General features: G+C 48.2%; 9 protein-coding genes across 9 annotated transcripts; 7 read left to right on the forward strand and 2 right to left on the reverse strand.

Annotated features, from left to right (window-relative positions):
• The first annotated feature begins 165 nt into the window (after nucleotides 1-165).
• On the forward strand, nucleotides 166-3,215 carry AGABI2DRAFT_215018 (hypothetical protein). The gene is made up of 2 exons (XM_006454606.1): nucleotides 166-311; nucleotides 363-3,215. Exons 1-2 carry the CDS (start codon nucleotides 192-194, stop codon nucleotides 1,926-1,928), a joined length of 1,686 nt encoding a protein of 561 aa, XP_006454669.1. The 5' UTR covers nucleotides 166-191; the 3' UTR covers nucleotides 1,929-3,215.
• A 790-nt stretch (nucleotides 3,216-4,005) lies between these two features.
• Nucleotides 4,006-6,818, forward strand: AGABI2DRAFT_189913 (hypothetical protein). Its single transcript, XM_006454607.1, has 7 exons — nucleotides 4,006-4,819; nucleotides 4,872-4,890; nucleotides 4,952-4,973; nucleotides 5,026-5,407; nucleotides 5,465-6,123; nucleotides 6,182-6,358; nucleotides 6,418-6,818. Exons 1-5 carry the CDS (start codon nucleotides 4,022-4,024, stop codon nucleotides 5,849-5,851), a joined length of 1,608 nt encoding a protein of 535 aa, XP_006454670.1. The 5' UTR covers nucleotides 4,006-4,021; the 3' UTR covers nucleotides 5,852-6,123; nucleotides 6,182-6,358; nucleotides 6,418-6,818.
• A 284-nt stretch (nucleotides 6,819-7,102) lies between these two features.
• Nucleotides 7,103-9,442, forward strand: AGABI2DRAFT_189914 (hypothetical protein). The gene is made up of 6 exons (XM_006454608.1): nucleotides 7,103-7,347; nucleotides 7,400-7,434; nucleotides 7,504-7,711; nucleotides 7,761-7,806; nucleotides 7,859-7,910; nucleotides 7,958-9,442. The coding sequence occupies exons 1-6, from the start codon at nucleotides 7,239-7,241 to the stop codon at nucleotides 9,164-9,166; spliced, it is 1,659 nt and encodes a 552-aa protein (XP_006454671.1). The 5' UTR covers nucleotides 7,103-7,238; the 3' UTR covers nucleotides 9,167-9,442.
• Nucleotides 9,443-10,778: 1,336 nt separating this feature from the next.
• AGABI2DRAFT_189915 (hypothetical protein) lies at nucleotides 10,779-12,716 on the forward strand. Its single transcript, XM_006454609.1, has 6 exons — nucleotides 10,779-10,803; nucleotides 10,880-10,914; nucleotides 10,984-11,200; nucleotides 11,250-11,295; nucleotides 11,357-11,408; nucleotides 11,461-12,716. Exons 3-6 carry the CDS (start codon nucleotides 10,996-10,998, stop codon nucleotides 12,382-12,384), a joined length of 1,227 nt encoding a protein of 408 aa, XP_006454672.1. The 5' UTR covers nucleotides 10,779-10,803; nucleotides 10,880-10,914; nucleotides 10,984-10,995; the 3' UTR covers nucleotides 12,385-12,716.
• Nucleotides 12,717-13,004: 288 nt separating this feature from the next.
• Nucleotides 13,005-14,884, forward strand: AGABI2DRAFT_114417 (hypothetical protein; the record flags this gene model as incomplete). The annotated part of the gene is made up of 7 exons (XM_006454610.1): nucleotides 13,005-13,033; nucleotides 13,082-13,296; nucleotides 13,404-13,438; nucleotides 13,487-13,703; nucleotides 13,758-13,803; nucleotides 13,860-13,911; nucleotides 13,973-14,884. 7 exons carry the CDS (start codon nucleotides 13,005-13,007, stop codon nucleotides 14,882-14,884), a joined length of 1,506 nt encoding a protein of 501 aa, XP_006454673.1.
• Nucleotides 14,885-15,275: 391 nt separating this feature from the next.
• AGABI2DRAFT_189918 (hypothetical protein) lies at nucleotides 15,276-16,634 on the reverse strand. The gene is made up of 7 exons (XM_006454611.1): nucleotides 16,561-16,634; nucleotides 16,371-16,476; nucleotides 16,099-16,230; nucleotides 15,985-16,031; nucleotides 15,843-15,929; nucleotides 15,432-15,786; nucleotides 15,276-15,378 (listed from the first exon to the last, which is right to left on the reverse strand). The coding sequence occupies exons 1-6, from the start codon at nucleotides 16,561-16,563 to the stop codon at nucleotides 15,454-15,456; spliced, it is 708 nt and encodes a 235-aa protein (XP_006454674.1). The 5' UTR covers nucleotides 16,564-16,634; the 3' UTR covers nucleotides 15,276-15,378; nucleotides 15,432-15,453.
• Nucleotides 16,635-16,810: 176 nt separating this feature from the next.
• On the reverse strand, nucleotides 16,811-19,753 carry AGABI2DRAFT_189919 (hypothetical protein). Its single transcript, XM_006454612.1, has 9 exons — nucleotides 19,243-19,753; nucleotides 19,108-19,186; nucleotides 18,753-19,052; nucleotides 18,186-18,696; nucleotides 17,991-18,130; nucleotides 17,597-17,943; nucleotides 17,373-17,541; nucleotides 17,057-17,318; nucleotides 16,811-17,004 (listed from the first exon to the last, which is right to left on the reverse strand). The coding sequence occupies exons 1-9, from the start codon at nucleotides 19,711-19,713 to the stop codon at nucleotides 16,890-16,892; spliced, it is 2,394 nt and encodes a 797-aa protein (XP_006454675.1). The 5' UTR covers nucleotides 19,714-19,753; the 3' UTR covers nucleotides 16,811-16,889.
• A 66-nt stretch (nucleotides 19,754-19,819) lies between these two features.
• Nucleotides 19,820-20,765, forward strand: AGABI2DRAFT_189921 (spindle assembly checkpoint protein). Its single transcript, XM_006454613.1, has 5 exons — nucleotides 19,820-19,924; nucleotides 19,971-20,081; nucleotides 20,134-20,153; nucleotides 20,212-20,338; nucleotides 20,392-20,765. The coding sequence occupies exons 1-5, from the start codon at nucleotides 19,836-19,838 to the stop codon at nucleotides 20,666-20,668; spliced, it is 624 nt and encodes a 207-aa protein (XP_006454676.1). The 5' UTR covers nucleotides 19,820-19,835; the 3' UTR covers nucleotides 20,669-20,765.
• Nucleotides 20,766-20,795: 30 nt separating this feature from the next.
• On the forward strand, nucleotides 20,796-23,189 carry AGABI2DRAFT_189922 (hypothetical protein). The gene is made up of 8 exons (XM_006454614.1): nucleotides 20,796-21,018; nucleotides 21,075-21,345; nucleotides 21,401-21,790; nucleotides 21,853-21,953; nucleotides 22,009-22,309; nucleotides 22,370-22,534; nucleotides 22,588-22,817; nucleotides 22,881-23,189. Exons 1-8 carry the CDS (start codon nucleotides 20,908-20,910, stop codon nucleotides 22,983-22,985), a joined length of 1,674 nt encoding a protein of 557 aa, XP_006454677.1. The 5' UTR covers nucleotides 20,796-20,907; the 3' UTR covers nucleotides 22,986-23,189.
• Nucleotides 23,190-23,359: the final 170 nt, after the last annotated feature.

The raw sequence follows: 23,359 nt of genomic DNA on the forward strand, positions 1-23,359 counted from the left end.
AAATACGAAAGAGTCTTCGTTATGACCAGATGATTTTTTGTTCGGTAGATGATGACTCTATGACTCTAAGCGAAAAAGCACGTCAGAAACAGCAATTCGATCAAGCGGATCAACCTTGGATCACAGTCTTCGGCCCGGGTCATATCGATTCAATTTCATCCTTACACCAAACTCATAAGCACAGTTGCAATATGGGTCTCTATCTCCTAGATTATGGAGCTGGAAACGTCCGGAGTCTCGCAAACTCCTTGACAAAACTTGGTCACAGCTTCACTTGGATTTCCGACCCCTCAGACTTCGCAAAAGCCACCGTTCGTACTGCCTGCCCTTCCTAGATCCACCCAAGTAATCGTCTGCTCTAGAGTCTTGTATTTCCCGGTGTCGGTGCTTTCGAGACTGCCATCCAACACTTGACCGATCGTGGTCTTTTGGAACCATTACGAGACTACATAAAATCTGGACGCCCATATTTCGGAATATGTATCGGCATGCAAGTTCTTTTTGAATCTTCCGACGAATCCCCGTCTAAAGGTCTAGGCATCATACCCTGCCATATATCCCGCTTCGACGATACCAACAAATCTGTCCCCCACATGGGCTGGAATACTGCAGATCTATTGAACATCCAAGACGATGCGGAAGGAATCAAAGAATCATCCTATTATTATTTCGTTCATTCCTTCTGCGCAAAATATGATCATGAAAAATATCCAGAAGCTATGTCATGGGCGTATACAACTACGCAATACGGAAATGAACTCTTCGTATCATCTGTTCGTAGAAACAACGTATTCGGAACGCAGTTTCACCCCGAAAAATCTGGAACTGCTGGTTTGCAACTCTTGGACGAATGGTTACGCAAACCAGAGTCCTCTCACACTCATATGCCGTCCATCACACCTAAATCCCTTTCCCCACGTCCAGAGCATCGGTTTACCAAACGTATAATCGCGTGCATGGACGTTCGTGCCAACGATGAAGGAGATTTGGTAGTCACAAAGGGTGATCAATACGACGTGCGCGAAAAAGCATCCCCTACCAATACCCTCACAGCCAAAACCGCAGGCGCGGTCCGTAACCTCGGAAAACCCGTTGCTTTAGCAGCAAAATACTATGCTGAAGGTGCAGATGAACTGTGTCTTCTCAATATCACATCCTTCCGTCATTCCCCTCTTCAAGACCAACCCATGTTAGCCGTTGTACGCGCCGCAGCAGAAAACGTCTTTATTCCTTTAACAATCGGTGGTGGCATCAAAGATACAGTCGACCCCGACGGCACTAAACGTCCCGCTTTGGAAGTGGCAGGGGCATATTTCCGTGCAGGGGCTGATAAAGTCAGTATCGGTTCCGAGGCGGTGTACGCTGTTGAGAGACTGCGCGCAACGGCTGAAAAAGGGAAAGGGGCGATTGAGACTATTGCCCATGCATATGGTCGACAGGCGGTCGTAGTTTCAATTGACCCTCGTCGAGTCTATGTTGATCCTCAATCATACGATGGCCCATACAAGAATGAACTCATCTACGGAAAACCTGACGGTCCGGAGAACGAACGTGGCAAAGCATGGTGGTACCAATGCACGGTTTCTGGAGGTCGTGAAAACAGACCGCTGTCCGTTCTCGAGCTCGCAAAGGGAGCTGAAGAGCTGGGAGCCGGGGAGATCCTTCTGAACAGCATTGATCGGGATGGGACTGGTCTTGGTTTCGATCTCGATTTGATCAAGTTAGTGAAGGGAAGCGTCAAGATTCCGGTGGTGGCGAGCAGCGGTGCAGGCTCCGCTGATCATTTCGTGGATGTTTTCAAAACTACTGATGCCGAGGCTGCATTGGCGGCGGGTATTTTTCACCGTGAGCAGGTTCGCATATCAGAAATAAAGGATGCTTTGAAAAAGGTTCACATCAATGCGCGGGAACTGTCCCTGGAGATGTAGATCACGCTGTCACGACCGAATAGGCGTTCAGGACCAGTACAATAGATTGCGAATCTTAATATACTACAGAGGCAACGAAGACGACGAGACAGAAACATCGGAGGGAGGTACAAGGGAGGTTTGGTACAATATTCCTGTTGATCGTTTAGGCACTAAAATTCGTTCTGGATGACATCAATAGAAATCAAAGTAGGTGTAGTCCAGAAAGGCGTGGACAGGAGGCGGGATCCCAATCAAGAGACACAGATACGAGATGGAAAGCAGAAGCAAACGGGATAAAGAAAAAGACAATACATAGATCTGCGAGACAAACATGGTAGAATCGGTATATGAGTGGGAAGGAGTACAGGGATTTGAGACCTGGGTATTCCAACGGAAAGGATAGGAATCAAGGAGGTCATCTGGTCCCACGCACAACTCTTCCGACTTTCTTCATGAGGCTAGTTTTCCGGCCAATACCGGGAGATCCAAATTCCGGAGATCCATGTTGTGCACTTTCCCCGGAAGACGTCACGTTCATTGTAGGGGCTGGTGGTAAATCTTTGTTACTCGATGGCATAGGTTCGATTAAAACGAAAGGTTCAGGTTTGTCTGCGCTTTGGGGCTGCGCCTTATTACCGAATCGCCCGAGGAAGGAATTCTGGGACTTGTGAGAGGGTCTGGTAGGCTGCGTGGGAGAGTAGGGTTGGTCAAAGGCAGAATTAGGGGAAGACGGTTGATCATATTCGGATGTGACGGGAACGTTTGGCGAGTCGCGCATCTTACGTATCCTTTGCATAATAGATTTTTGCCGCTTAGGATCCGGTGACGGGATGGCACCTGAATCGAGGCGTTCAATGGGATCTGGGACAAATATTGGTTGAGGCGGCGGGACAAGGGAACGACGGGTGGCGCCGCGAGTCCGCTCTTTATTGCCCTGAGCGTCATCACCAACTCGTTTAGGGAGACCACTGCGTGTAACCGGATTGGAGTGTGAATCTCTCCCGTTGTAGATCGAACTAGTCGGGGTGTCACCGTCTGGGCGAGTGGAGCCGCCACCGCCAGCGAAAAACTCTTCATAAGGTTCTGGTTCGTGTATCCCCCAGGCCTCGGCTATGGCATCGACCTTCTTTTTTGGTGGTTCGGGATAGTCATTAGAAAAGGCGGCATAGGCGTGGGCGGATGGATAAGCACTATCGCCATATTGAACTGGATCTGGGGGATTGGTCCATGCGTATAGAGGGGCCTTGTTTCGCTGCTTGTTGCGGGAGGGGGCGCAGGCATCAAAGGGACCATCGTGATGGAAGACTGGGAGAGGTTGATCGATTAGAAGGAATTCGAAGACAAGGTGCAGACAAGAGAACGCACGGCCAACACTTGTGAAATCTAGACGGTCAATGACGTCTGCGTGCTGAGAACCTTTCTTGCCTCGAGACTTTCCAGAAGATTTGGATTTTTCGGCGATGGCAGAGTCCTCAGAATGGGAGCGTTTGGAGCTATGGTGGGGGCTGGCGTTTGGAGCCCCACTATCGGGAGGCATAAGTCATCTTCCATTGGGGGTAGAGAAACCTTACATCGAAGTTGTGCTGCGTCCAACGCGGGCGCGGGTGCCGTCGCTGCGATCTCGAAGGGTGACGGTGTCTCTTACAGCTTCGGTGATATCGTGGATGTCTTTGGAGGGAGGGGCTGGCCTGGGCATGTTGGCCGACGGGGGCTGTTTGGGCGGGGGTGGCGGCGGGCGATGAGTGGGGGGAGCCGCGGGGTCGAGGAAAGGATCTGAGGAGGATGTGTGGGTGCGGACTGCAGCCATCTCTTTTCAGGAACACCCGTGTGGTTGTCTTTGCGCTTTTCCCACGCCAAGCCGGCACAATGCCTGTCTCCTATACAGTCACGTTTCTTTCTGTGTGTCCAGCAGCCTGGCGCACACGCTTTCTGAGATAATGTACAAGGTAGAACTGGTTGTCAGGCAGGAGGTGGTGGTGGCGCGGGACAGAGAATGCAATGAAACAGCCCCACCGGCGGATAAATTATTTTTGCTAAGGGGTTAGCATGTTGCAAATATAGTGCATTCCGTTGTGGCGTGACTTCGCGTTCCTTGTATTCCGCTCACGAGGATGGGGGCCACTACTCTCTACTCCCGTCGGGATGTCGCAGCGCGCATCCTCGCCGGCGAGTGCCTCATCATATACCACAACCTCCTTCTCCGCATACCCCAGTCTTGGGTCAATACCCATCCCGGAGGCAGCCTCGCCCTCCTTCATTTTGTTGGACGCGATGCTACTGATGAAATAGAAGCATACCACCCGGACATGACTCTCACAATGGTCAAATCTTATTCCATCGGTCGCGTCGAACTCGTTGATGGTGCTTGGGAGCCCCTTGTCCCTCCCATCATGACTGGCTGGGTCCGCATATCAAATTCGGACGGAAAAATGGAATGGTATCGAGAGGCCACAGCCGCCATCTCGACCGAAAATACCCCTCAATGCCCGTCTTCCCAGATTCTCCTTGTAGACAAGGACCTCTCGCCCCGCTCACATGCACCCACACTCGCTACACTTTCTCCCCCACCTACTGACTTGTCGTTGAAAGTTCAAGTACGGCATTCCAGAGCGTACCGCGAATTGCATAAACGCATTGTCGATGCCGGTCTGTACAAAACGCCTTATCTCACCGGATACGGCCCTGAGATACTCAGCTATATACTGCTCGGCGTTACTTCTGCATATGCTTATTCCCATAACTGGTTAATCACCAGTGCTGTGTCCCTTGGTCTAATGTGGCATCAATTGGTATTCACTGCCCATGATCTTGGTCATAATGGTGTTACACATAACTGGACGCTCGATCGTCTGATAGCTATCGTCATAGCCGACTTCATTGGCGGTCTTAGCATCGGATGGTGGGTAGATGTAAGTAATGCCTTCATTCAGCCATTAAAATTGAGACTAAGCAATAAATCAGAATCATAATATTCATCATTGTAAGTTACGACCTTCTTTGTATTACCTTTCAACTTTATGCTGACCGCTCAAATTCCCCAGTGGTAACCAACCATCCTTCACAGTAAGTGCTCAACTAAGATATCGAGCTTAAAACTGATCTCTCCCTGTGTTAGTGACCCTGATATCGAGCACCTCCCTTTCTTTGTTATTTCCCCCAACTTTGCTTCCTCTCTTTGGTCCTCGTACTACAAGCGGGTTATGCACTTTGACCGCTTTGCCAAGATCGTAATCGCCGTCCAACACAAGCTATTCTATGTCGTCATGGCTTTTGCTCGATTTAATTTATATGCGCTTTCATATGGATTCTTGTGGAAGAAAGCAACCGATATGAAACGCCGCACCCGAGGGGGTCGATGGGCTTTCTGGCTTGAGGTTATCGGTCTTGTTTTCTTTTGGTCTTGGTTTGGTGCTGTCCTTTATGGCTGTGGCTCTTGGCAGAAGGCCTTGCTCTATCTGGTTGTGAGCCACGTTGTTACGAGTCCCCTTCACGTCCAGGTAAATCCATTCCCCTTGTTGATCATTCCGAATTTTAACTGACGTTTTTTTGACTAGATCGTATTATCACACTTTTCAATGTCCACTGCTGACCTTGGACCCACGGAATCCTTCCCGCATCGGCAGCTACGGACTTCATCAGACGTGATCTGCTCTGAATCCATTAGTATGATTCATGGTGGACTTCACCTTCAAGTGACACATCATCTCTTCCCTCGACTTCCCCGGCACAACCTCAAACGAGCGAGCAAACTTGTCAAGGAGTTTGCCAAGGAGCAAGGATTAACTTATGCGGAATTCGGGTTTGTTGATGGAAATAAGGAGGTTCTGGGTGTTTTGCGAGGTGTAGCAGAGCAGGTCAAACTAATGGGGAAAGTTGCAAAAGCTGAGGCGAAGGAGGCGGTAGAGAAGAAAATTGCGGCCGCTGAGAGGAAGGCCGTTTAGAATACCTTTGATATCTCAGATGTGAAGATCTTGCACTAATTTAGATTTCTTTTAGACATGATACGTGATGCTTTGGGTCGAAAATGATCATAACACCCGGATGAATGAGAATATCATATTGGCATACAGGGCATGTGGAGCGACAATGGAGACATTCACGACGTGATGCAGTTTTAGATCAAGGTGCCAGTGAGCACGTAGGTATGGCAGAATACAGAAGAGCAACAAGATAAGGTAGTTTATTTTTTCTTGTTGGCCTCCTCTTCCTCCTTCTATTGACATGCACAGGATCAGCTCCGTAAAGATATTCAATCTCGATAAGGGACTAACCTTGGCAGCGCGAATCCTGCGAACACCCTCGAATCTGGCGTTGGCACGGGTGATGCGGAGAGTTCGGTAAGCTTTGAACTCGCTTTCTTCTGCGGTAATTTTTCTGGGAGATTCGTGGGTGTAAGAAGTAGGGAGGGAAATGGCGGTGCGAGTTGTTGAGGCCTCGAGGTCGGATGGCTGAAAAAAATACAAGTTCACATCAACAACAGGAGAGTTTATAAGATGATTTTACGCACCGACGAGTCACCCTTCTTGGCCTTGCCAGTCTTGCGGGGGAAGACGATCAGGCGCTGCTTGTAGGCTTGAAGACGCTCAACATTGAGTTTCTTGCCCTCCTCGCTAAGATTTCTCCTCCTGTGATCTACAACAATGCCAACGCCAAGCGCCTCTTTTCTACCAATTCCAGCTTCCTTCAATTCAGCCAGTGTGAAACCACGGCCCTCACGGAGTTTGCGGTTGTAACGAATGGTTTGTCCACGGACGGCAGGGCGGAGGAGAGTGACTGGACGAACACCAAGCGCGGTGGCTTTTACCTTGCGGGCATTGCGTCTGCGGAGTTTTCTTCCTGGTTGATCAAACCATGTGCGAACGTGACGTTGCCAATCCTTGCGGAAATGGTTGGCGTGGAGGACTGTTGCATGGTTTTAGATTACTTTCACAATGGATTTGAGGACAACTCACCGTTGTTAGCCCGGAAACCCATATGTTAGTCTGGATGACGAGCGTTTATTAAATCGCGAGTTTTTGAGTAACAGGGAAGCCTACCTTGTGTCTTGAGGTCGTCGAGTCCGTTGCCTATAATCGCTGTACGGGCTAGCAGCAACGGTGGCTTGGTAGAACTAGATAGGACCACGCGGCTGCTGCCGAGAGACGCTAACCCTAACCCATTTCAGGAACGTGTGAATTGCAGGGTTTCCTTTACGAGGCACATGTCTGATGCCTGATCGCGCCAATTCGGTGTTGTTACCGTGGCAGCAGTGAGAACAGTGTGAATATTCTCCTGGCCTCTTTCTCTTCCCCTCGTCAGTCTTTCTTTTCATCCCCTCACTCTTTTATCATGTCGGTCTTTTTGTGCTTGCTCGTCCTCTTTGCGCCTCTTGTTTCTGCCTTCAGTTTCTCTCCTGGCACTCCCACTGAATGTGATGCCTTCCCTATCTCCTGGTCCGGTAAGTGGCTCCACTTTCCACAATCACAGCTTCTGATTCTACAAATCTGAAGGCGGTACTCCACCATTCACCATTCACCTCGTTCCTGTGCGTCAATGACCGCAAAACAGTCGCGTGTAAACCTACCCCTAAACTCTCCCCTTTTTTTCATTCTAGGTGTTCAATGTTCCCCGGAATATCTCGGTACCAGCAGCTGCCTTCAAAGATGGCAAAGGCTCCTTCAGAATCCCACAATTACCGATAGCAGCTGGGACCCAATTTATGGTGACAATGTCCGATTCGACAGGATTTGGAACAGGAGGCACGACTGATCTGCTAAACCCCGGCCCTTCCAAGGGTGGTAAATGCTCGACGGCGCCACCCAGTGAGTTTAAATTGACATGTCTTTGAATGCCCAATTGATGATATTATAGAAATTGGTTTTCAATTCCAATTGAACGATGTCCTCTCTCAATGCAAGTGCGTTACATCAAGAAACTCACCGACTCTGGCCCATACTTATGTCTTCTAGGCCTTACGGTTTTAGTGCTTTCAATCAGGCCGCCCAACCCGTTACAATCATGGTGCGAAGATTTTTATCACAGTTTCGAATAAGCTGAACTATTATCAGGGCCTTATTCCCTCGGGCACTCCTTTCGTCCTGAATCCCCCAACAGGAGCGAATCAGTTTTCCTGGACCGCAAATGTAAAAACCGGCACCTCTGTCGTCTTTATGATGACCGACGCGCTTGGCCGGTCAGGAGGAAGTTCTAAGCTTGAAGTCGTCGTGAATTCCGACGATAACACATGCCTTACTGGCTCTTTCCCCTCTTCAACTCCAGCAGCACCCTCATCCACCCCGAAACACACAGAGACGTCTGGCCGGCCATCGTCAACCTCTAGTGATGCCCCTTCAACCACCACCAGCTCGGAAGGTTCATCTTCGGGAAGTACTTCAGGTGGTGCTATTGCTGGAACTGTTATTGGTGCTCTGCTTTTCGCTGCCGTCATCGTCTCCCTGGTGCTATTCTTTCTCAAGAGAAGAAGAACGGCTCAAAAAGCTCAGATGACTACCTCCCCAACCGGCTTCCCTCCTTACGGTCACAATGTCAATGGTTATTCTCTGTCCTCGACGGCCAATGCGGCATATAATGCTTCTGCGGCTAGCCCTTATACCAATGCTCAATTCTCTCCGGCACCTCCACCTGGCCAACCTCAGTATCCTTATGGTGGTCACTCATATCAACAGAGTGCTTATTCCCCTAGCGCCTATACCACTGAAAGTCAGAACCACAACCTCAGTCGTACTCATTCTGGTGCAGCACGTGGTGGAGCATATGGTGGTGACCATGAATCAAGCTTGTTGCCCTACGACCCAAATCCATTCTCGGATCAACCTCCTCAACAATACCCTCCTGCTCAATATGCATCTCAATCAACTTATGAGTTGCCCTCAGCAAACGCATATGCCCTTCCCAATCCATACGAAAATCCCTTCAACCCCCCCGTGGACAGTCGGGAATATCCCCTACCACCGCCACCGCCACCTGCAGATGATCCCTTCGCATCCGCAGAAAGCTCATCTGCCACTGGTTCCGCGATGTCCGCTCAGCAACGCAAAGCCGCGATGGCGGGCGCGACGTCTCAGCCTCCTCGAATCATGCAACACACCGATGCGGAGGATATTCTACCACCTGCAAATGACGATGGTGTTGTGGAACTACCACCACAGTACACAGAGAGACGCGGGCTAGCCGTGGTCAACCACACTCCCACCTCATCACCTTCTCCCGATCTAACCCCAATGTCTTATCAACACACTCGCCCGCCGCCATCATAGTCATGTATTTCTGTTCTCTCTCTCTCCACAAAGATAAATCAAAGGGGTCATCAATTGTCGGTGCATATGATGTATTTTTTTCTTCGTATTATTTTTCGATGTTATCAAGTATAACTATTCTTTGAACAGCGTTCATCTACTATGTGTTGTTTAGTCTTTCTTTTCCTTTTTTTACCTGTGGATATATTATTGCTAGCATATACCGTAGCTGCAGCTACAAGTCCACCTATTCATTGTGCTTTGTGGTACCCAATAGAGCCATGACAACGTTTTTCCGAGTATGGCTATGTGATCACTGCCTTGTCAAGTACATATGGGATGATGGATGTTGATCAGGAAGGTACGCGTGGTTTCTTTTGACACATGTGTATAGTCGACTCATTTATTTATCAGCGCCCACTTTAAAATTTCATCTCATCCAATAGTTTTTCTCATCAACAATGACAAAAAGTGACAAGCAGCGCTTCTAATGCCATTCCACATCGGTGGTCCGCATCTTGTATCCCTAACCTATACCTTCTTCCTCTCGTTCCCTGGATGTAACTCGAGGTATGTGATTTTATAAATGGTTACGATTATCTACGAAGGCATATATTCGTTCCTGGGAGATTCTGTGGCTCTTTTCGTCATTTGACAGACGACCAGTCACCGGGAAACCACTTTGGCATGCAAGTGATTAGCAACCGGGAATCCGTGAGATGACATGAAGCCGTCCCGAGCCTTCCTTGCGAGCTTGAGCTATTCTCGTGTTGGCCAGTCTGTCTTCATGCCTGATGTTTATTCACGTGAATAACCCAGAATGTCCAATGAATCACTGTTGCGACATGAAGTCTGTTGAATAGCTGTGAAATATTTCTTGAAGGTGCCATGAGGTGTCAACGATCATAATTAGTATCATCAGCCCAAAAACCTCGGTTAGTGAGCGCTCGTTGTGCATTTAGATTTATTTTGAGTATAACTTATAGAGTAGCTCGATGCTATACTAACGGGATGAGACGGGATGTACATGTAGGGTACGAGGGCTGTGTTGAGTTACTGTGGGATGTTTTCTACCCAGTGTTTCCTGGATCTATACAGGATATCAGTGAATTAGGATAGGCTATGCATGAAATGCATGGAGCCCTTAGCCGTTACTGGTTTACTCGTCTGGACTCTGGGGCCGTGGCATTGCTTTCTTCAAATATATGTACACAAGTTGACGAAAACAGCAATGGATGCACTGATGCGCGTTTCGGATTCAACAAGTGTGTCCGGTTGGTCGATACACTACTCGCTTCCTAAAGGTCATCTTTCAGCTGTGGGCTGCGTCTGAAAGCGTTCACAGCTTCTTGTGTGCATCGGAACAGCACTACCCCATAAAGAAATTCAAACCATGACTGTTGATTTGCTACTGATATAAATCTAGTTGGGCCGCGTTTTGATACTGTGTGTAACAGATGCAAATGTCAGGGTCGCGGAGCCAGCCAGCCACGGGCCACTATCTGAATTACTCTTCGTCCTTCCTTCTTCTCCAATGTGTTGTCTAGACTTTCTTTTATGTTTTTTTACGCTTGCTGCGTGTTTCCACCGTATCTATGGCTTTCCTTTCGAGACTTCTCATCCGACCCAGTGTGGCACACAGATTTTTACTTGGGTTGGTAAGTGCCACCTTGTTACTGATATAATCTTGCTTTTCTACAATCTAGATTCTAATGTAAACAAACCATTTTGCAGATGGCACACCACCGTTTAATGCCCTCATATTTGTGGTGTGTGTTCTTCGCCTTATTTCTATAAACCACACACGGTTGACCAGCGCGCGCGTTGTCATGTCGTAGTCGGACGGTACTATGCGAAATCTCAGTATTCCAGCGGATGCATACGACTCAGAACGTGCGGAGGGAAGATTTTCATTTCCTCTGAACTTTAATCGAAGCCAGTCGATTATGTTTGCAATGGGAGATGCAACCGGGGTGACTTCTGGCGGCATAACGGACGTCTTTACTGTCGGCTCGGCGTCTGAGAGTTCACCAAGTTGTAATACGACTGATCCTGGTGGGTTAGGAAAAGAGGTTGTGAATTGTATATTGACGATATTCCACAGGCGTAGATTTCTTTTTTTCAACCAATTCTAAGCTCATACAATGCAAGTGAGTTTCGGCCGATCTACCTCCAATCCCTCAAGGGTGTTCTAACAACCAATCCATCCAGAGACTTCGAGTTTTCGCTCTTTCCCAATGCAGTGCAACCTATAACAATTCTTGTACGTGACTACTGTATAACTCTTTACCTTACTGACAATTTCTTTCTTGTAGGTGACAGTAGCCAATGGAGAATCTTTCTACCTTCGTCCACCTCCGGGCGATCCATTTGTTTGGAAAGCCAACCTAACGTCAGGATCATCTGTCCTGTTCACGATGACAGACTCAAGAAATCGCGTGGGCGGAACATCAGAGCTGAATATTGTAGGGGATTCAGATGATTCATCATGCCTCCGTCAACTTTCTCCGTCGGCTGCACCAACTCGTACTCCACCGGCACCTACTTCAACATCCACTCCTACTCAGACACAGAGCGATGGAAAGAGGAACAACATAGGGTTAATCGTCGGCGCATCTATCGCTGGAGTTGTTGCAATTGCCATTATAGCCGTGCTTATTTACTTCATCTCTAAACGGAGTAGTAGAAAGGGACCCAAGGCTATCGATCTGACGGGAGGAGAGCCCGATTCTTCCACTGGTCTGTTGTCCTTTGGCCAGCAACAGACTCGAAACCCTGCAATGAATCCATTCTCGTCATCCCATGATTCTACAATAACGCCATACAGTATCGGTTCACCTGCTGGGGCTTCGATGATGGGTAGTAACAGTATGGGAAACCTTTCAGCCGCCGCGGGTATCGGGGCAGCTTCGGGAGTTGGAGCCGTGGCCGCTCAGGGCCGTCAAGCGAGAATGATCGCCAAACATGAAGCTATACAGCAGGATACATACCAAACATATCTTGATCCTTACAACTCTCCTTACGAACAAAGCCAGTCCGCCGCATCTTCCAGTTCTGCCTACCAGACAACGTTCAACTCTCCTTCCGGACCCTCATCCACGTCGACCCGGAAGTCAACAATGGAGTCGTCCGCACAACTTACTCCACGGCGTTTCATCGTGCATACCGACATCGAAGATGAACCGATAGAATTGCCTCCAATGTATTCAGAACGGACGCATGGTTCTCAACGCTCATAACGCTCCTTCATTCAAGGACGCATTTCAAGGACGTTATCTGAACATCCTCGTGGCTATATTTCGATCTTCAGGGGACTGCAAAGGGACTATTTGTGAAAGATGATGCTTACAGCCTTGGCGGTAAGCCGACGCATGTTAGACGAAGGTCCCTGTGTGTGGGTGTAGTGCTCAAAGGACAGCCCAAAGACATATTTCTACACGTATCTCATACTTATTTATACCTCTTCTTTCAGCAATTTGTTACCATGGGCCAAATATACCACATCCAGCCTACCATTGTCGCCATCTCCTACCATTACAAGCTCCCGTTAATGAAATATCTTTGACATGTCACAGCCGCGGATGCCACATAAAGTCGCCGTCGTCAGGGTTTAAGAGACGCCTAGGATCACCACGTTGAGTGGCTGCCGATAGCAACTAACAATCCGGAGAGCACACATGGAATTTTCTCCTTTGCATCGTATTGCAGGGATGGACGTGGCGAGTCTTGGCTATACGGAATGGTACAGTCACTATACTATAGAGTAAGTGGTTGCCTGGCTTATTCGCGCTTCGAGAACCCGACGACAGACTTGATACGTGAACGCCATAACACAAGTAACCTGAGTCCATTGCCTAACATGGATATCGTTGTTTTCAAGGACTTCTTGTACTTGCGGTTGTGATGTTTCGAGTTGACACTCACTTCTATTCATAGATCTTGTCCAAACGCCAGCCCAAGTAAGAGGTCACCGGCACCGCCAAAGGAGAGCTGGTATTCCCTTTCGTTTTCCCCTTCCATTTTCTTAATGGGCTCTATACCCTTTCGTTCATCCATTATTTATTTCGCTCTCTTTTTCCAGCAGGTCCATGGATTCACCTTCATTACCTCCCAGCCGACACAGTGTGGCGAACTGCGGTTCAATTGGGTCGGTGAGTCATTAGAGCAGAAGACAGCGCTGCTGTCTTTCTATGATTGACATCAAGAGTCAATCGGGGATTAACTCAGAAATTAATATGCATATTCATTGGCTTCGCAGGCGGTACACCGCCATTCACTGCTCTCGTAATAGCGGTACGCTTCTTTCAAGTGGATATACTCGTAGACTGATTGTTAATGCAGCCATTTGATATAATACGGAATATCAGTATCCCAGCGCAAGCGTGGAACGAACGAGACCAATCGGGAGATTATTCGTATCTTCTCAATTTCAATCAAAGTCAGAAGGTCGTGTTTTCAATGGGTGATGCAACCGGACCCACCACAGGTGGAGTTACAGATGTTACCACTGTCGGAGCACCCACCCAAGGTTCGCCGCCGTGCACTACAAGCAAACATGGTAGGCTCAAATAATCATGGGGTATATATATTTTGCGAGTCGGGATTTTCGCAGGTCCCGATTTTACTTTCGCAACCACTTTACCACTTTCACAGTGCAAGTGAGTTCTCCTCCACCTATCTCGCTACGTATTACGGTCTTATTGGGCATACTTAGGAATTTTTCCTTCGGTCAGTTGGGTTCTGCAGTGCAGCCAATATCAGTGCTTGTTTGTCACATCGTACTTTCTTTTTCCGTGGCCGTAGACGCTCATGTTTTTTTTTCTACAGGTAACCGTACCTCACGGCGAATCCTTCATGTTGACCGCACCTCTCGGGGATCCTTTTATCTGGAAAGCTAACTTGACGGCGGGAACCAACGTTATCTTCACTGTGAAAGACGCTCAGAACCGCTTGGGGGGTACGAGCCATATCCTCAACGTTGGCACATCGGATGATTCTTCGTGTTTGGGATCCCCTCCGATATCTGTCCCACCTACTCGTTTGCCAGGAGTACCCACTACTTCATCACTCAACCCACAACATATAAATACGTCTTCCAGTAGCCCAACTGATTCAGGAAGCAAGAATAACCACACAGATAACAAAACGGGGGTTATTGTCGGCGCCTCTGTCGGTGGAACTGTCGCACTTCTACTCACAATGGCACTCGTCTATTGTTTGATCAGACGGAAAGGTGGACGCAATGGCATCAAACACATTGACTTAACCGGATCAACTCCAGGCGTTTCTACATCTTTCATGTATCATGGTCATGTCGCACCCACTCCTTACTTCGTCAGTTCAACGGGTGTAGTAGCATCACAGACGACCCGCAATAATGGTTTTCCTTCAGCTTCATCAACGCTGACCAACATTGGGACCGGTCCCCATGTTAGAAATTCCTCTACAGCAGCGGCAGCCCTTGCGGGGACTGAGTCTCTAGCTGGTACCACAGATACTGAGGCTAACCACTCTGTAGTGAGCTTCAAACGGGAGGTGTTGCAGCAACGGGATGGTCAGCTACACCTGTATTTTGATCCTTACGCAAAGAACTGGTGGCAGCAGCAGGACTATGATTTCGAACCGTACGCCGACGCAACATCTCATTCGCAGAGAATAGGAAGTACGTCAGCGTCTGGTGCTGGTCCGGCATCTAATCCTGGTACCACATCGAGATATAGTGGGGCCACATCGCCATAACAAGAAAGACCCGTCGCAATCCAAATTGCATAGTCCATATAGACATGGAGGAGGAAGTTGCCGAGCTTCCACCTATGTATACCGACCAAAGGACACGGATCGTTGGTTTGCGATCTGCCGCATCGACAAGGGGGTGAACATAAGGATTTTTTCTACTTCATTTGAAGCGTTATTCTCTTTTACGAGTAGTCAAACTTTGAGGCGTTTTCCAATCTTTCGTTCGTGGCTATGAATTTCCTCAGAGTTTATACGCATTCCTTTTCTGTTCGTATTGTATAACATGATATGTAAATTCATAAACATGCATCTTTATATATCATAAACACATCAGAGTGCTCCTTTGTGGTGCTGTAATCAAGATAGCAAACCACTAAAAGTTTGTAATCAACACCGGGAAGGAACACGAAAAAAAAAGAAACAGAGATAGAAAAGAAACAGGACAAGAGATGAAGAGCCAAATGAACAATACCGACAAGAAAGGGGAAAAGGCCAGTCTAAAAGGAGAGAGTCGATGAGATTAAGTTAAAGCAATGGCACATTATGTTACAGCTATCCACATTGACCCCCGTTTACGACAATGATGTTGGGTTCTCTTCGGACACCACAAGAGTGCTCATACTTCCAATCAGCGGGGCCGCAGCAACGTCGTTTTGGCTATGCAAAGGGGGGGATGCAGACCCAGCTGGGACATCAGTACTGAGGGATTGGCGAGCAAAGGCATCAATCATCGCATCTTGGTCTTTACGCCTCCGGTGTCGCTTTCGACGATCATCTTTGATTACACGTTCAATCTTGCGACGTGATTTGGAATGCATTCGGGGTTCCAAGAGAGCCTGTTTACAGCGATAGCATGCAAGCTCAATGCTGGCTAGCAGACGGAGAGTATCCGAGTTGTTCATGGCCTAAAGGCAAATTCAAGTTATTGACATGAAATAAGATACCAAAAGAGCGAACAAACGTTTAAGGACCAGGAGATGACACGCGAGCCTTCGACACACATTATGATGACGAAATTGCCCCGTTTCTCAACTTGTAGATCTGAGCACTGATTTGGATGAGAATCCTCGCATTCTATGGCCATTTCTAGAAGTTGAACCTACCTCGCTAAAGACCGCGATGACCTTGCCTGTTGAGTTATTGCGGACGACTGAAGTGACCCATCAAATGGGGTATTGTCAGCTTTCCGATTAATTCGGTAAAAGTGTAATGCGCACCAACTCGAGATGAGTGTCCAGTCACTTCCTGAGAGACTGTCCCTCGACCGAGGTAGACCCATGAGTCTTTCTCGGGGCGCCTGATGTGCACCTTGACTTGGGTTTCACGAAAATGATCACGCGAGCCCGAACCTGTTGGCAAGAATCCATGTGGTAAGCGGGAGTGTAAAGAACGAATGCACGATCAAAAATACGCCCATTGCCTGCCCCTTTCCCCATGACATAGCTGGGTTAAGAGTAGGCGACGACGACGATGTTTCGGAGTTGCATACCTTGGTGCGCGATGGGATGATAATCTTGAATTTGAGGGTTCGAAAGTGGCATGTCCTGATGCACGGCTTCAGGCAAAGTATCGACATCCATACCGGAGGCGTCAGTCTGACAATGTTAACGGACACATCGGGTGAGCAAACAGGAGAAATGAGATGTTAGGCAGACGAGCGCTGGCAAAATTATGCGCACCATTTTGGGGGCGCAAACTCGGATGCTGTCTGATGAGTCTGGGACTGTAGAAGAGACCGTTGACGAGACCGGAGAAAGAGAGAGTGGATGAGAGGGATGACTATGCGGCGAAACTAAATTAACCATCACGTGTCATCATCAAGATGCAAGTCGACTGGAACAAGCGAGCAGTCTCCAATGTCCAGCGCGTGTATAATTGAATCTGCTCGAAGTCTCCATGACTGCGTTAAACCTCTCGCAGCAGATACACACAATAGAAAGCTTCGATTATCCTTGGCCATTATACCCCGAGTTACAAATGTTCTAATATAAATAACAACCCATCATGGTCACCGGTTTTCGGGAGCCTGGTACACTCCCCCTACTAGACATAAATTCCGAGGCGTGAACTGGACGTTGATGATCGGTGTTCTTTTCGTTGGAAATGTCGCCAACAGATCAACACTGGTAGGGTTTGTATCGGTGACAAGACGGTGACCGGGTTATTAGTACTCACGTTTCAGTTGCTTCATCTTCGCCATAACTTGTTATGCCGTTCTCCTGCGCACCTAGGATGCCATTTTCCCTTGGCTTCGCGTTTTTACTTCCACCAGCGCTCTTCACGTCCCAGCAACGGACTGTCCAGTCTGCGCTGCCGCTGACAAGTAGCGACGATTCTCCACTGAACGCGAGAGAGTATATTGATGCGTTGTGCCCGATCATTTTCTTGATCCGTTTGGCGGAGCCCAGGTCCCAAAGATTGATTGCAAGATCTTCACCTGGTTGAAAGAAAATCAGATGAAAGGGCTGGGTAAGGGAAAAGGAAGACGTACCCGCGGTTGCGAGGTATCGCCCGTCTGGACTTATCGCCATCGTAGAGACAGCACCCTGGTGCCCAGGGAACACGCGTACGCAAGCGCCGCGTTGTACATCCCACAAACGCGCTGTCGAATCGCTTGATCCAGTGGCAAGGTACAACGAGTTAGGATGGAATTGCACACACTAGGCAATCAGCCATCAGTTAAAGCGGTTCTGAGGCACCCATGCAGACGCTCACATCAACATCACTCAAATGCCCGGCGTATATTCTTAAACACGACGTTCTATCCGTTGACCAGAGCCTCGCGGTATGATCTCTACTGCCGGTTGCAAAGTATATCCCCCTTGGGCTCCACTTTACGTCCCATACCGGGTTTTCATGTCCTCGAAAAGCCACTACGTTCGTCATCGTATCCATGGACCATAGTCTTGTCGTTGCGTCTGCTGACGCTGATAGTAAGTACTTCGGTGGTGCTGCAGATCCAGAAATTGGGTCGAAGTCAACAGAATATACTGGTCCGCTGTGGCCGATGAGTTTCCGGGTCGTACTGGCTTTCTTCTCGCGGATCTTTTGTAATGAGGTGCCTGAATAGTTCGGGTGAATAAAACAACAGGTGAATATTAAGACTTACTATCTTTGATATTTTTCTCAGAAAAATCGTTACGGAGAGCTCGTAGCTTCTCCCCTTTCAGACTCCATAGACGGATGTAGCTTTCAGAAAAGCCAACTGCCATCAACGAAGTATCCGGGGAGAACATGCAACAAGGTGCCCTTACATTGAAGGAACATGAGATGCAAGGGAAATCTTTCCAGCATAAATACTCACCCCTCCGCTACATCGTGCAAAGTGTAGGCGCAGATACTAGGCAATGCGCGTGCTTTAAGCGCATTTGCCTGTGGTGAACTTGCATCAACACTACTCAGGACGGATGGGTCAAGCCTGATCATCTTCCTGGCATCTCTTACAGCGTTAACCTCTCTCTCTACGTCAACGGTCTTGAAGGCAGGTGGGAGAGGTAACATATCCGCTTCCGTTGGCGCGATAATACCTGCGTGTGGTTGCGGGCGGAGAATCTGAAGGTCAAATTGGACATTGGGATCCCTGTCAACCATGGCTTGTTCTCTTAACACACGTTCCGCTTCGGTGCGAAGGTCTTCGTTCATAGGTGGAGGGCCAAGTTTAAGGTCGGATTTGAGGGCATTAAATGCGGCTGCAGTTGTTACATTGGCAGTCGAAACGTAGCCGTTAGTTTTTGGTATAAGCTGAGAGAGAAGTCCTGTAGATTCTTCCCCTTCCCATGCATGAGGCGAAACTGCTGTGGGATTTGTGGAGGTGACTAGGCAGAATACGCGTCATAGTCTGCACTTCAGAAAGAACGAACGGAGGGCTGACCATCAAAACGGAGATGATTATTGACAACTCGCATAATAGCCGCGCGACCGCGTTTCCCCTTGTCTCCTTTGAATCCACCGCCTGAACCGAGCGCTTCACCCCCAAAGCCTTCTGTTAGCCATCCGAGGAGAAGGCTGAATCCAGAACGACTCATTCGAACGACATATTTGTCGTTTCGAAAGCGCTGTGCGAGGTTATCGCTCTGTACGTGTGTGGGTAGAAGAATTGTGGATAGGTGGTGCAATTCAGCGTAGCGTGAAGGGGGTAGGCAGGGGGAAAACGTAGAGAAGAACCGGAGAGCTGAGGTGTGGGTCACTAAAGGTCTACGATCGGTTGTGAAACCGTCAAGACGAACCAGCATCTTTGAACCCATGTTGGATAAGGTCCAAATAAAAATGGCAGAATATGGGATACAAGATTGGCCGCAATTCAGGCTACGAAAACACATCATCAACTATGACAACAATGTAACGCTTGAGGTATGACAAACCCGATACATGTCCAAGGATCCATCCACCCATGCTTCCAACTCTTTGAAACCTTCCTGTTTATCGGTCGGATCCAAAGACAAGATTTCCTCAGCGCCGACGGCTCCAAGACTCGCAATCAATGACTGAACACTAGGAGTATTGCCCATAGCAGAGAGTTCGTGTAAAACACTAGTGGTGTCCTTAAGTGCATTGTCTGTAGAGCGTGAAGGTTTGGATTGGGCAAAAACGGCGAGAGATTTGATCAGTTCCTCTGGAGGAATAATCTCTGGTTGCTTGTCTTTATCCGAAGGCGAGCCAGCCTCGATTTCTTCCTTGAATGCTTTTTCGGCGGTAGTATGACCTCGGGAATGGAGGTACTCGAGAACAATTCGATCCGCTATATTTGTTGCATTTGCAGTTTCTTGCGCCGGGTTTGCGGGCGTTGCGGCAGCAGGGGACTGTGAAGACGCGGGTGGCGTCGCAGTAGACATGATTGCTTGCCAAGGTCTGCAATGGGGAAGAGAGAGCTTAAGTGCACGTGATACCCGCGACGCTTTCTCTCAGTTCTAAAGCGCTTAGCGCAACTTGAACACTATACGAAACACGAAAAAATATGGCAACAAAACAAGCAAATCGTCAGGCCATAACCCTCAAAGGCTCCTCCGCTCTCGTCACCGAATTCTTCAAATACGCCACCAACACGTTCGTCGCGAATCCTTTTCGTGACAGGTCCACTCACATACCGTAGCATCTTGTTCCAGAGAGAGGTATACCCCTCAGATGACTTTCACATGGTTAAGAAGTACGGGCAGACTGTCCTTGTAACCCAAGATCTTGCGTTGGAGAATTATCTCGAGCGGTATGGCAACAATCATCAGACTTGATGGATGTAAACTGACACAGTGATGTAGTATTCTATCACAAGTCCATAGTAGGTGATGCTGCCCCTCTCCCAACGTCGAGGAACTCACTCCTACTCCTCCAATTAGAGTGGCTGTTAACTGGCTCCGTGACTCAACTGGTTCTTGCCATTATATCCAAAGATACCCGTACCCCGCTGGAGCGCTGGGTGTTCGACGTTAAACTAGTTGAGCCTCCAGCTGACGCGTCAACAACGTGAGTTTATTTAAATGATAGATGCCTCCTGATTGGCACTCATCTGTCCACAGGAGGGAATCAAAACCAGAAGCCGAGATACAATCAGAAATTCGAGCCATCCTCAAACAGATTGTTTCGATGGTCACGTATCTTCCTGTGATACAAGAGCCAACGGTTTTCAATATTCTCGCATACACAAACGAGTCCGCTGATGTGCCTGCCGGAGAATGGGTCGACACTGATCCCTTAGCGATTGAGGCTAGCAAAAGTCAACAGGTCAAGATGCGGAGCTTCAGCACGGACGTGCACCGTATCGAGGCGATGGTGGCGTATCGCTACGAGGAATAGGGAACAGCCATAGGGGGTAATTGATCGATATGCAAGTACTACATATGTCGGAGCTGTGATTTGACGCAAACAATGCACGCTGTTCTAAAACAATCAATTGCCATGGTCACAGTTGCAAACACCGACATATACACCCCCGGCTCCCTATCGTTTCCTCCTTCCTCTCCTTCCGCCCTCTTCCTTCCTTTACCTTTTTTCCTTGTTTTTCGCTCTGGCTGGTCCAGAAATTTCACTTTCACATGTCTGAATCTTGGTTCCACCGCGAATTTTTGACTCCTCGAAGGCTTGCCTTCAACGTTTTCTTTTATGGCACTCATCTCGCTATCTTCGCCTACGGTTGGTACAGTCAGGTGAGCATTTTCTATTCACCTTCAAACCTCGCCTCCTTCCTTATTTCGATCTACAGCAAGTAAACACAAAGCTAGCCGGTCTCAACTCTCTCAAATGGTCGGTGTGGTCTTCTCGTGGAGCTGGCCTCGTTCTTGCCTACGACGGTGGTTTGATATTCCTCCCCATGCTTCGTAACATCATTCGTGTCATTCGCCCTCACCTCACATGGCTCTTCCCCGCCGATGAAAACATATGGTTCCATCGTCAGGTTGCTTACTCTATGGCATTTTGGGCTATGGTGCACACCACCGCTCACTACGTTAATTTCATCAATGTCGAGAGGACTCGTGCGTTGCAATTCTCTTTAAAGTCCTTTTTATTCTCACAATTCTTTGCGTTTAGAAATTCGTCCGTTGTACGCATTGCAAATCCACTACACCCAGGCGGGTGGCATCACAGGGCACTTCATGCTTCTGATAATGGTGATCATGTATACTCTCGCGCATCAAAAAGTTCGCAAGCAATGCTTTGAAGCATTTTGGTACTCCCATCATTTAGCTTTCTTCTTCGTGATCGGTCTCTACTCCCATGCCACCGGATGCTTTGTCCGCGACACTCCCGACCCAACGTACATACCTTCCTTCCCGTTCTATAATGTAGAACACTGTCTCGGATACTTCAGTTGGAGGTTTATCATCTGGCCGTTCCTCATTTACTTTGGCGAACGTGTGTGGAGAGAGATTCGTGCTCGTAAACCAACTCGTCTTTCTAAGGTCCTCGTCCATCCTAGTGGTACGTCGTTGTTAAAAGCATACCATGCGGCACCTTGACGCCAGTTTCTTTTTCACAATCAGGCGCGATGGAACTCCGCATTATAAAGCCTAGCTTCAAGTATACGCCCGGCCAGTGGCTTTTCGTCCAAATTCCAGAGCTTTCCAAATTCCAGTGGCACCCTGTAGGTGTTCTACTTCGTCGACATGCTCCTATCCTGATCCCTCCTGTTGTATTAGTTCACGATCACGTCAGCCCCTGAGGACCCCTACGTATCCATTCACATCCGTCAAGTTGGTGATTGGACTGAGTCTCTCGGAGAGCGACTCGGCGTTGGTCCTGCCATGGTCAGTTCCATGACCAAGGATGCAATGATGGGTAAAGAGAAAGGTTTCGACCAAGGTCAAGGTGACTTCGTAGAATTGGATACTACCTATTCTGCCATCTCGCTTCCAGCTCTGAGGATTGATGGACCTTATGGTGCACCTACGGAAGACGTCTTCAATGCTGAGGTTGCTATCCTTATTGGTGCTGGCATTGGTCGGTCTGATTCTTTCCTTGAAATGGATTGGAATTAATCTTGGTCCATCTATTGAATAGGTGTCACGCCTTTTGCATCCATCTTGAAACATATGTGGTACCGTCAGAAGCGCAACACTCTCAAGAGTCTGCGTCGCGTCGAATTCTTCTGGATTTGCCGTGACTCGCCTTCCTTCGGTTGGTTCCAGAGCTTGTTGAAGGAAGTTGAAGCTGCACAAGCTGATCGTGAGTCAAAATTACACCTTGGCTACTACAGTCGTAACCATCTTTATGTTTAGCCAATTTCCTCCGAATTAACATCTACCTGACCCAAAAGATTGGAGAAGATATGCTTTGGAATATCGCTGTCAATGACACTGGAGCGGAATACGACCCCCTGACCCTCCTCCGTACTCGTACCATGTTCGGAAGGCCTGATTGGAATTCCATCTACTCACGGATGAAGGGGGCCATCCAAAATGGTAGCTACCTTCCCGGAAGCACGTCGCAGCTCAGCACCAAAGTCGCTGTACGTCACATTTATTTTATGAATTATATTATATGTACGATTGTCTAAATGATATTCTAACAGACTTATTTCTGTGGTCCTCCTGCAATCGCTAAAGCCCTTAAAGAAGCTACCGTCAAGCATTCTGACTCTAGTGTCAACTTCACCTTTGCTAAAGAGCACTTTTAAACTGCTTTTATGCATATCGGGTATTACTATCACAAATTTGGTATATCCCCGACCTCGCTGGTTAGGATGATGTTAGAGTAGTGGTACATGTGCAACTTTAAGTTCGTGCTTCTTTAATGGGACCGGGTCCTACGCTTTTCCGTCTGCAGTATTGCAGTTGTATTATAGAACATTGGTGGATGTCAAAGCTTGTGATTATCGCAAACAAACGTTGTGAGTAAGGAAAAAAGTCGGCTTTGGAAAAAGTCCGTGGATGATGATACATTTAGCCTAAATGACAGCGGGAAACGGGAAGTGAACCCCGATAATATGATCAAGAAGCACTAATTCAATCAACAAGAAGGAATGAAGTACAATGCCACCAACGCTTGTCT

The sequence above is a fragment of the Agaricus bisporus genome (genome assembly GCF_000300575.1).
Source record: "Agaricus bisporus var. bisporus H97 unplaced genomic scaffold AGABI2scaffold_1, whole genome shotgun sequence".
Taxonomy (NCBI): Eukaryota; Fungi; Basidiomycota; class Agaricomycetes; order Agaricales; family Agaricaceae; genus Agaricus; species Agaricus bisporus.

Coding starts and splice junctions, on each gene's coding strand:
- AGABI2DRAFT_215018 (XM_006454606.1), top strand. CDS start 192: ATGGGTCTCTATCTCCTAGATTATGGAGCTGGAAACGTCCGGAGTCTC. Junction 312..362: donor CAGACTTCGCAAAAGCCACC/GTTCGTACTGCC, acceptor CGTCTGCTCTAG/AGTCTTGTATTTCCCGGTGT.
- AGABI2DRAFT_189913 (XM_006454607.1), top strand. CDS start 4,022: ATGGGGGCCACTACTCTCTACTCCCGTCGGGATGTCGCAGCGCGCATC. Junction 4,974..5,025: donor GTAACCAACCATCCTTCACA/GTAAGTGCTCAA, acceptor TCCCTGTGTTAG/TGACCCTGATATCGAGCACC. Junction 5,408..5,464: donor CGAGTCCCCTTCACGTCCAG/GTAAATCCATTC, acceptor TTTTTTGACTAG/ATCGTATTATCACACTTTTC.
- AGABI2DRAFT_189914 (XM_006454608.1), top strand. CDS start 7,239: ATGTCGGTCTTTTTGTGCTTGCTCGTCCTCTTTGCGCCTCTTGTTTCT. Junction 7,435..7,503: donor TCACCATTCACCTCGTTCCT/GTGCGTCAATGA, acceptor TTTTCATTCTAG/GTGTTCAATGTTCCCCGGAA. Junction 7,911..7,957: donor CCCAACCCGTTACAATCATG/GTGCGAAGATTT, acceptor AACTATTATCAG/GGCCTTATTCCCTCGGGCAC.
- AGABI2DRAFT_189915 (XM_006454609.1), top strand. CDS start 10,996: ATGCGAAATCTCAGTATTCCAGCGGATGCATACGACTCAGAACGTGCG. Junction 11,296..11,356: donor TCTAAGCTCATACAATGCAA/GTGAGTTTCGGC, acceptor CAATCCATCCAG/AGACTTCGAGTTTTCGCTCT. Junction 11,409..11,460: donor TGCAACCTATAACAATTCTT/GTACGTGACTAC, acceptor TCTTTCTTGTAG/GTGACAGTAGCCAATGGAGA.
- AGABI2DRAFT_189918 (XM_006454611.1), bottom strand. Junction 16,231..16,370: donor TCATCCCATCGCGCACCAAG/GTATGCAACTCC, acceptor TCTTGCCAACAG/GTTCGGGCTCGCGTGATCAT. Junction 15,787..15,842: donor TCATCTCCTGGTCCTTAAAC/GTTTGTTCGCTC, acceptor ATTTGCCTTTAG/GCCATGAACAACTCGGATAC.
- AGABI2DRAFT_189919 (XM_006454612.1), bottom strand. CDS start 19,713: ATGTCTACTGCGACGCCACCCGCGTCTTCACAGTCCCCTGCTGCCGCA. Junction 19,053..19,107: donor ACATGGGTTCAAAGATGCTG/GTTCGTCTTGAC, acceptor CCCACACCTCAG/CTCTCCGGTTCTTCTCTACG. Junction 17,944..17,990: donor TGAGAAAAATATCAAAGATA/GTAAGTCTTAAT, acceptor CGAACTATTCAG/GCACCTCATTACAAAAGATC.
- AGABI2DRAFT_189921 (XM_006454613.1), top strand. CDS start 19,836: ATGGCAACAAAACAAGCAAATCGTCAGGCCATAACCCTCAAAGGCTCC. Junction 19,925..19,970: donor TTCAAATACGCCACCAACAC/GTTCGTCGCGAA, acceptor CACATACCGTAG/CATCTTGTTCCAGAGAGAGG. Junction 20,082..20,133: donor TTGGAGAATTATCTCGAGCG/GTATGGCAACAA, acceptor ACAGTGATGTAG/TATTCTATCACAAGTCCATA.
- AGABI2DRAFT_189922 (XM_006454614.1), top strand. CDS start 20,908: ATGTCTGAATCTTGGTTCCACCGCGAATTTTTGACTCCTCGAAGGCTT. Junction 22,310..22,369: donor CCTTATTGGTGCTGGCATTG/GTCGGTCTGATT, acceptor TCTATTGAATAG/GTGTCACGCCTTTTGCATCC. Junction 22,535..22,587: donor TGAAGCTGCACAAGCTGATC/GTGAGTCAAAAT, acceptor CTTTATGTTTAG/CCAATTTCCTCCGAATTAAC.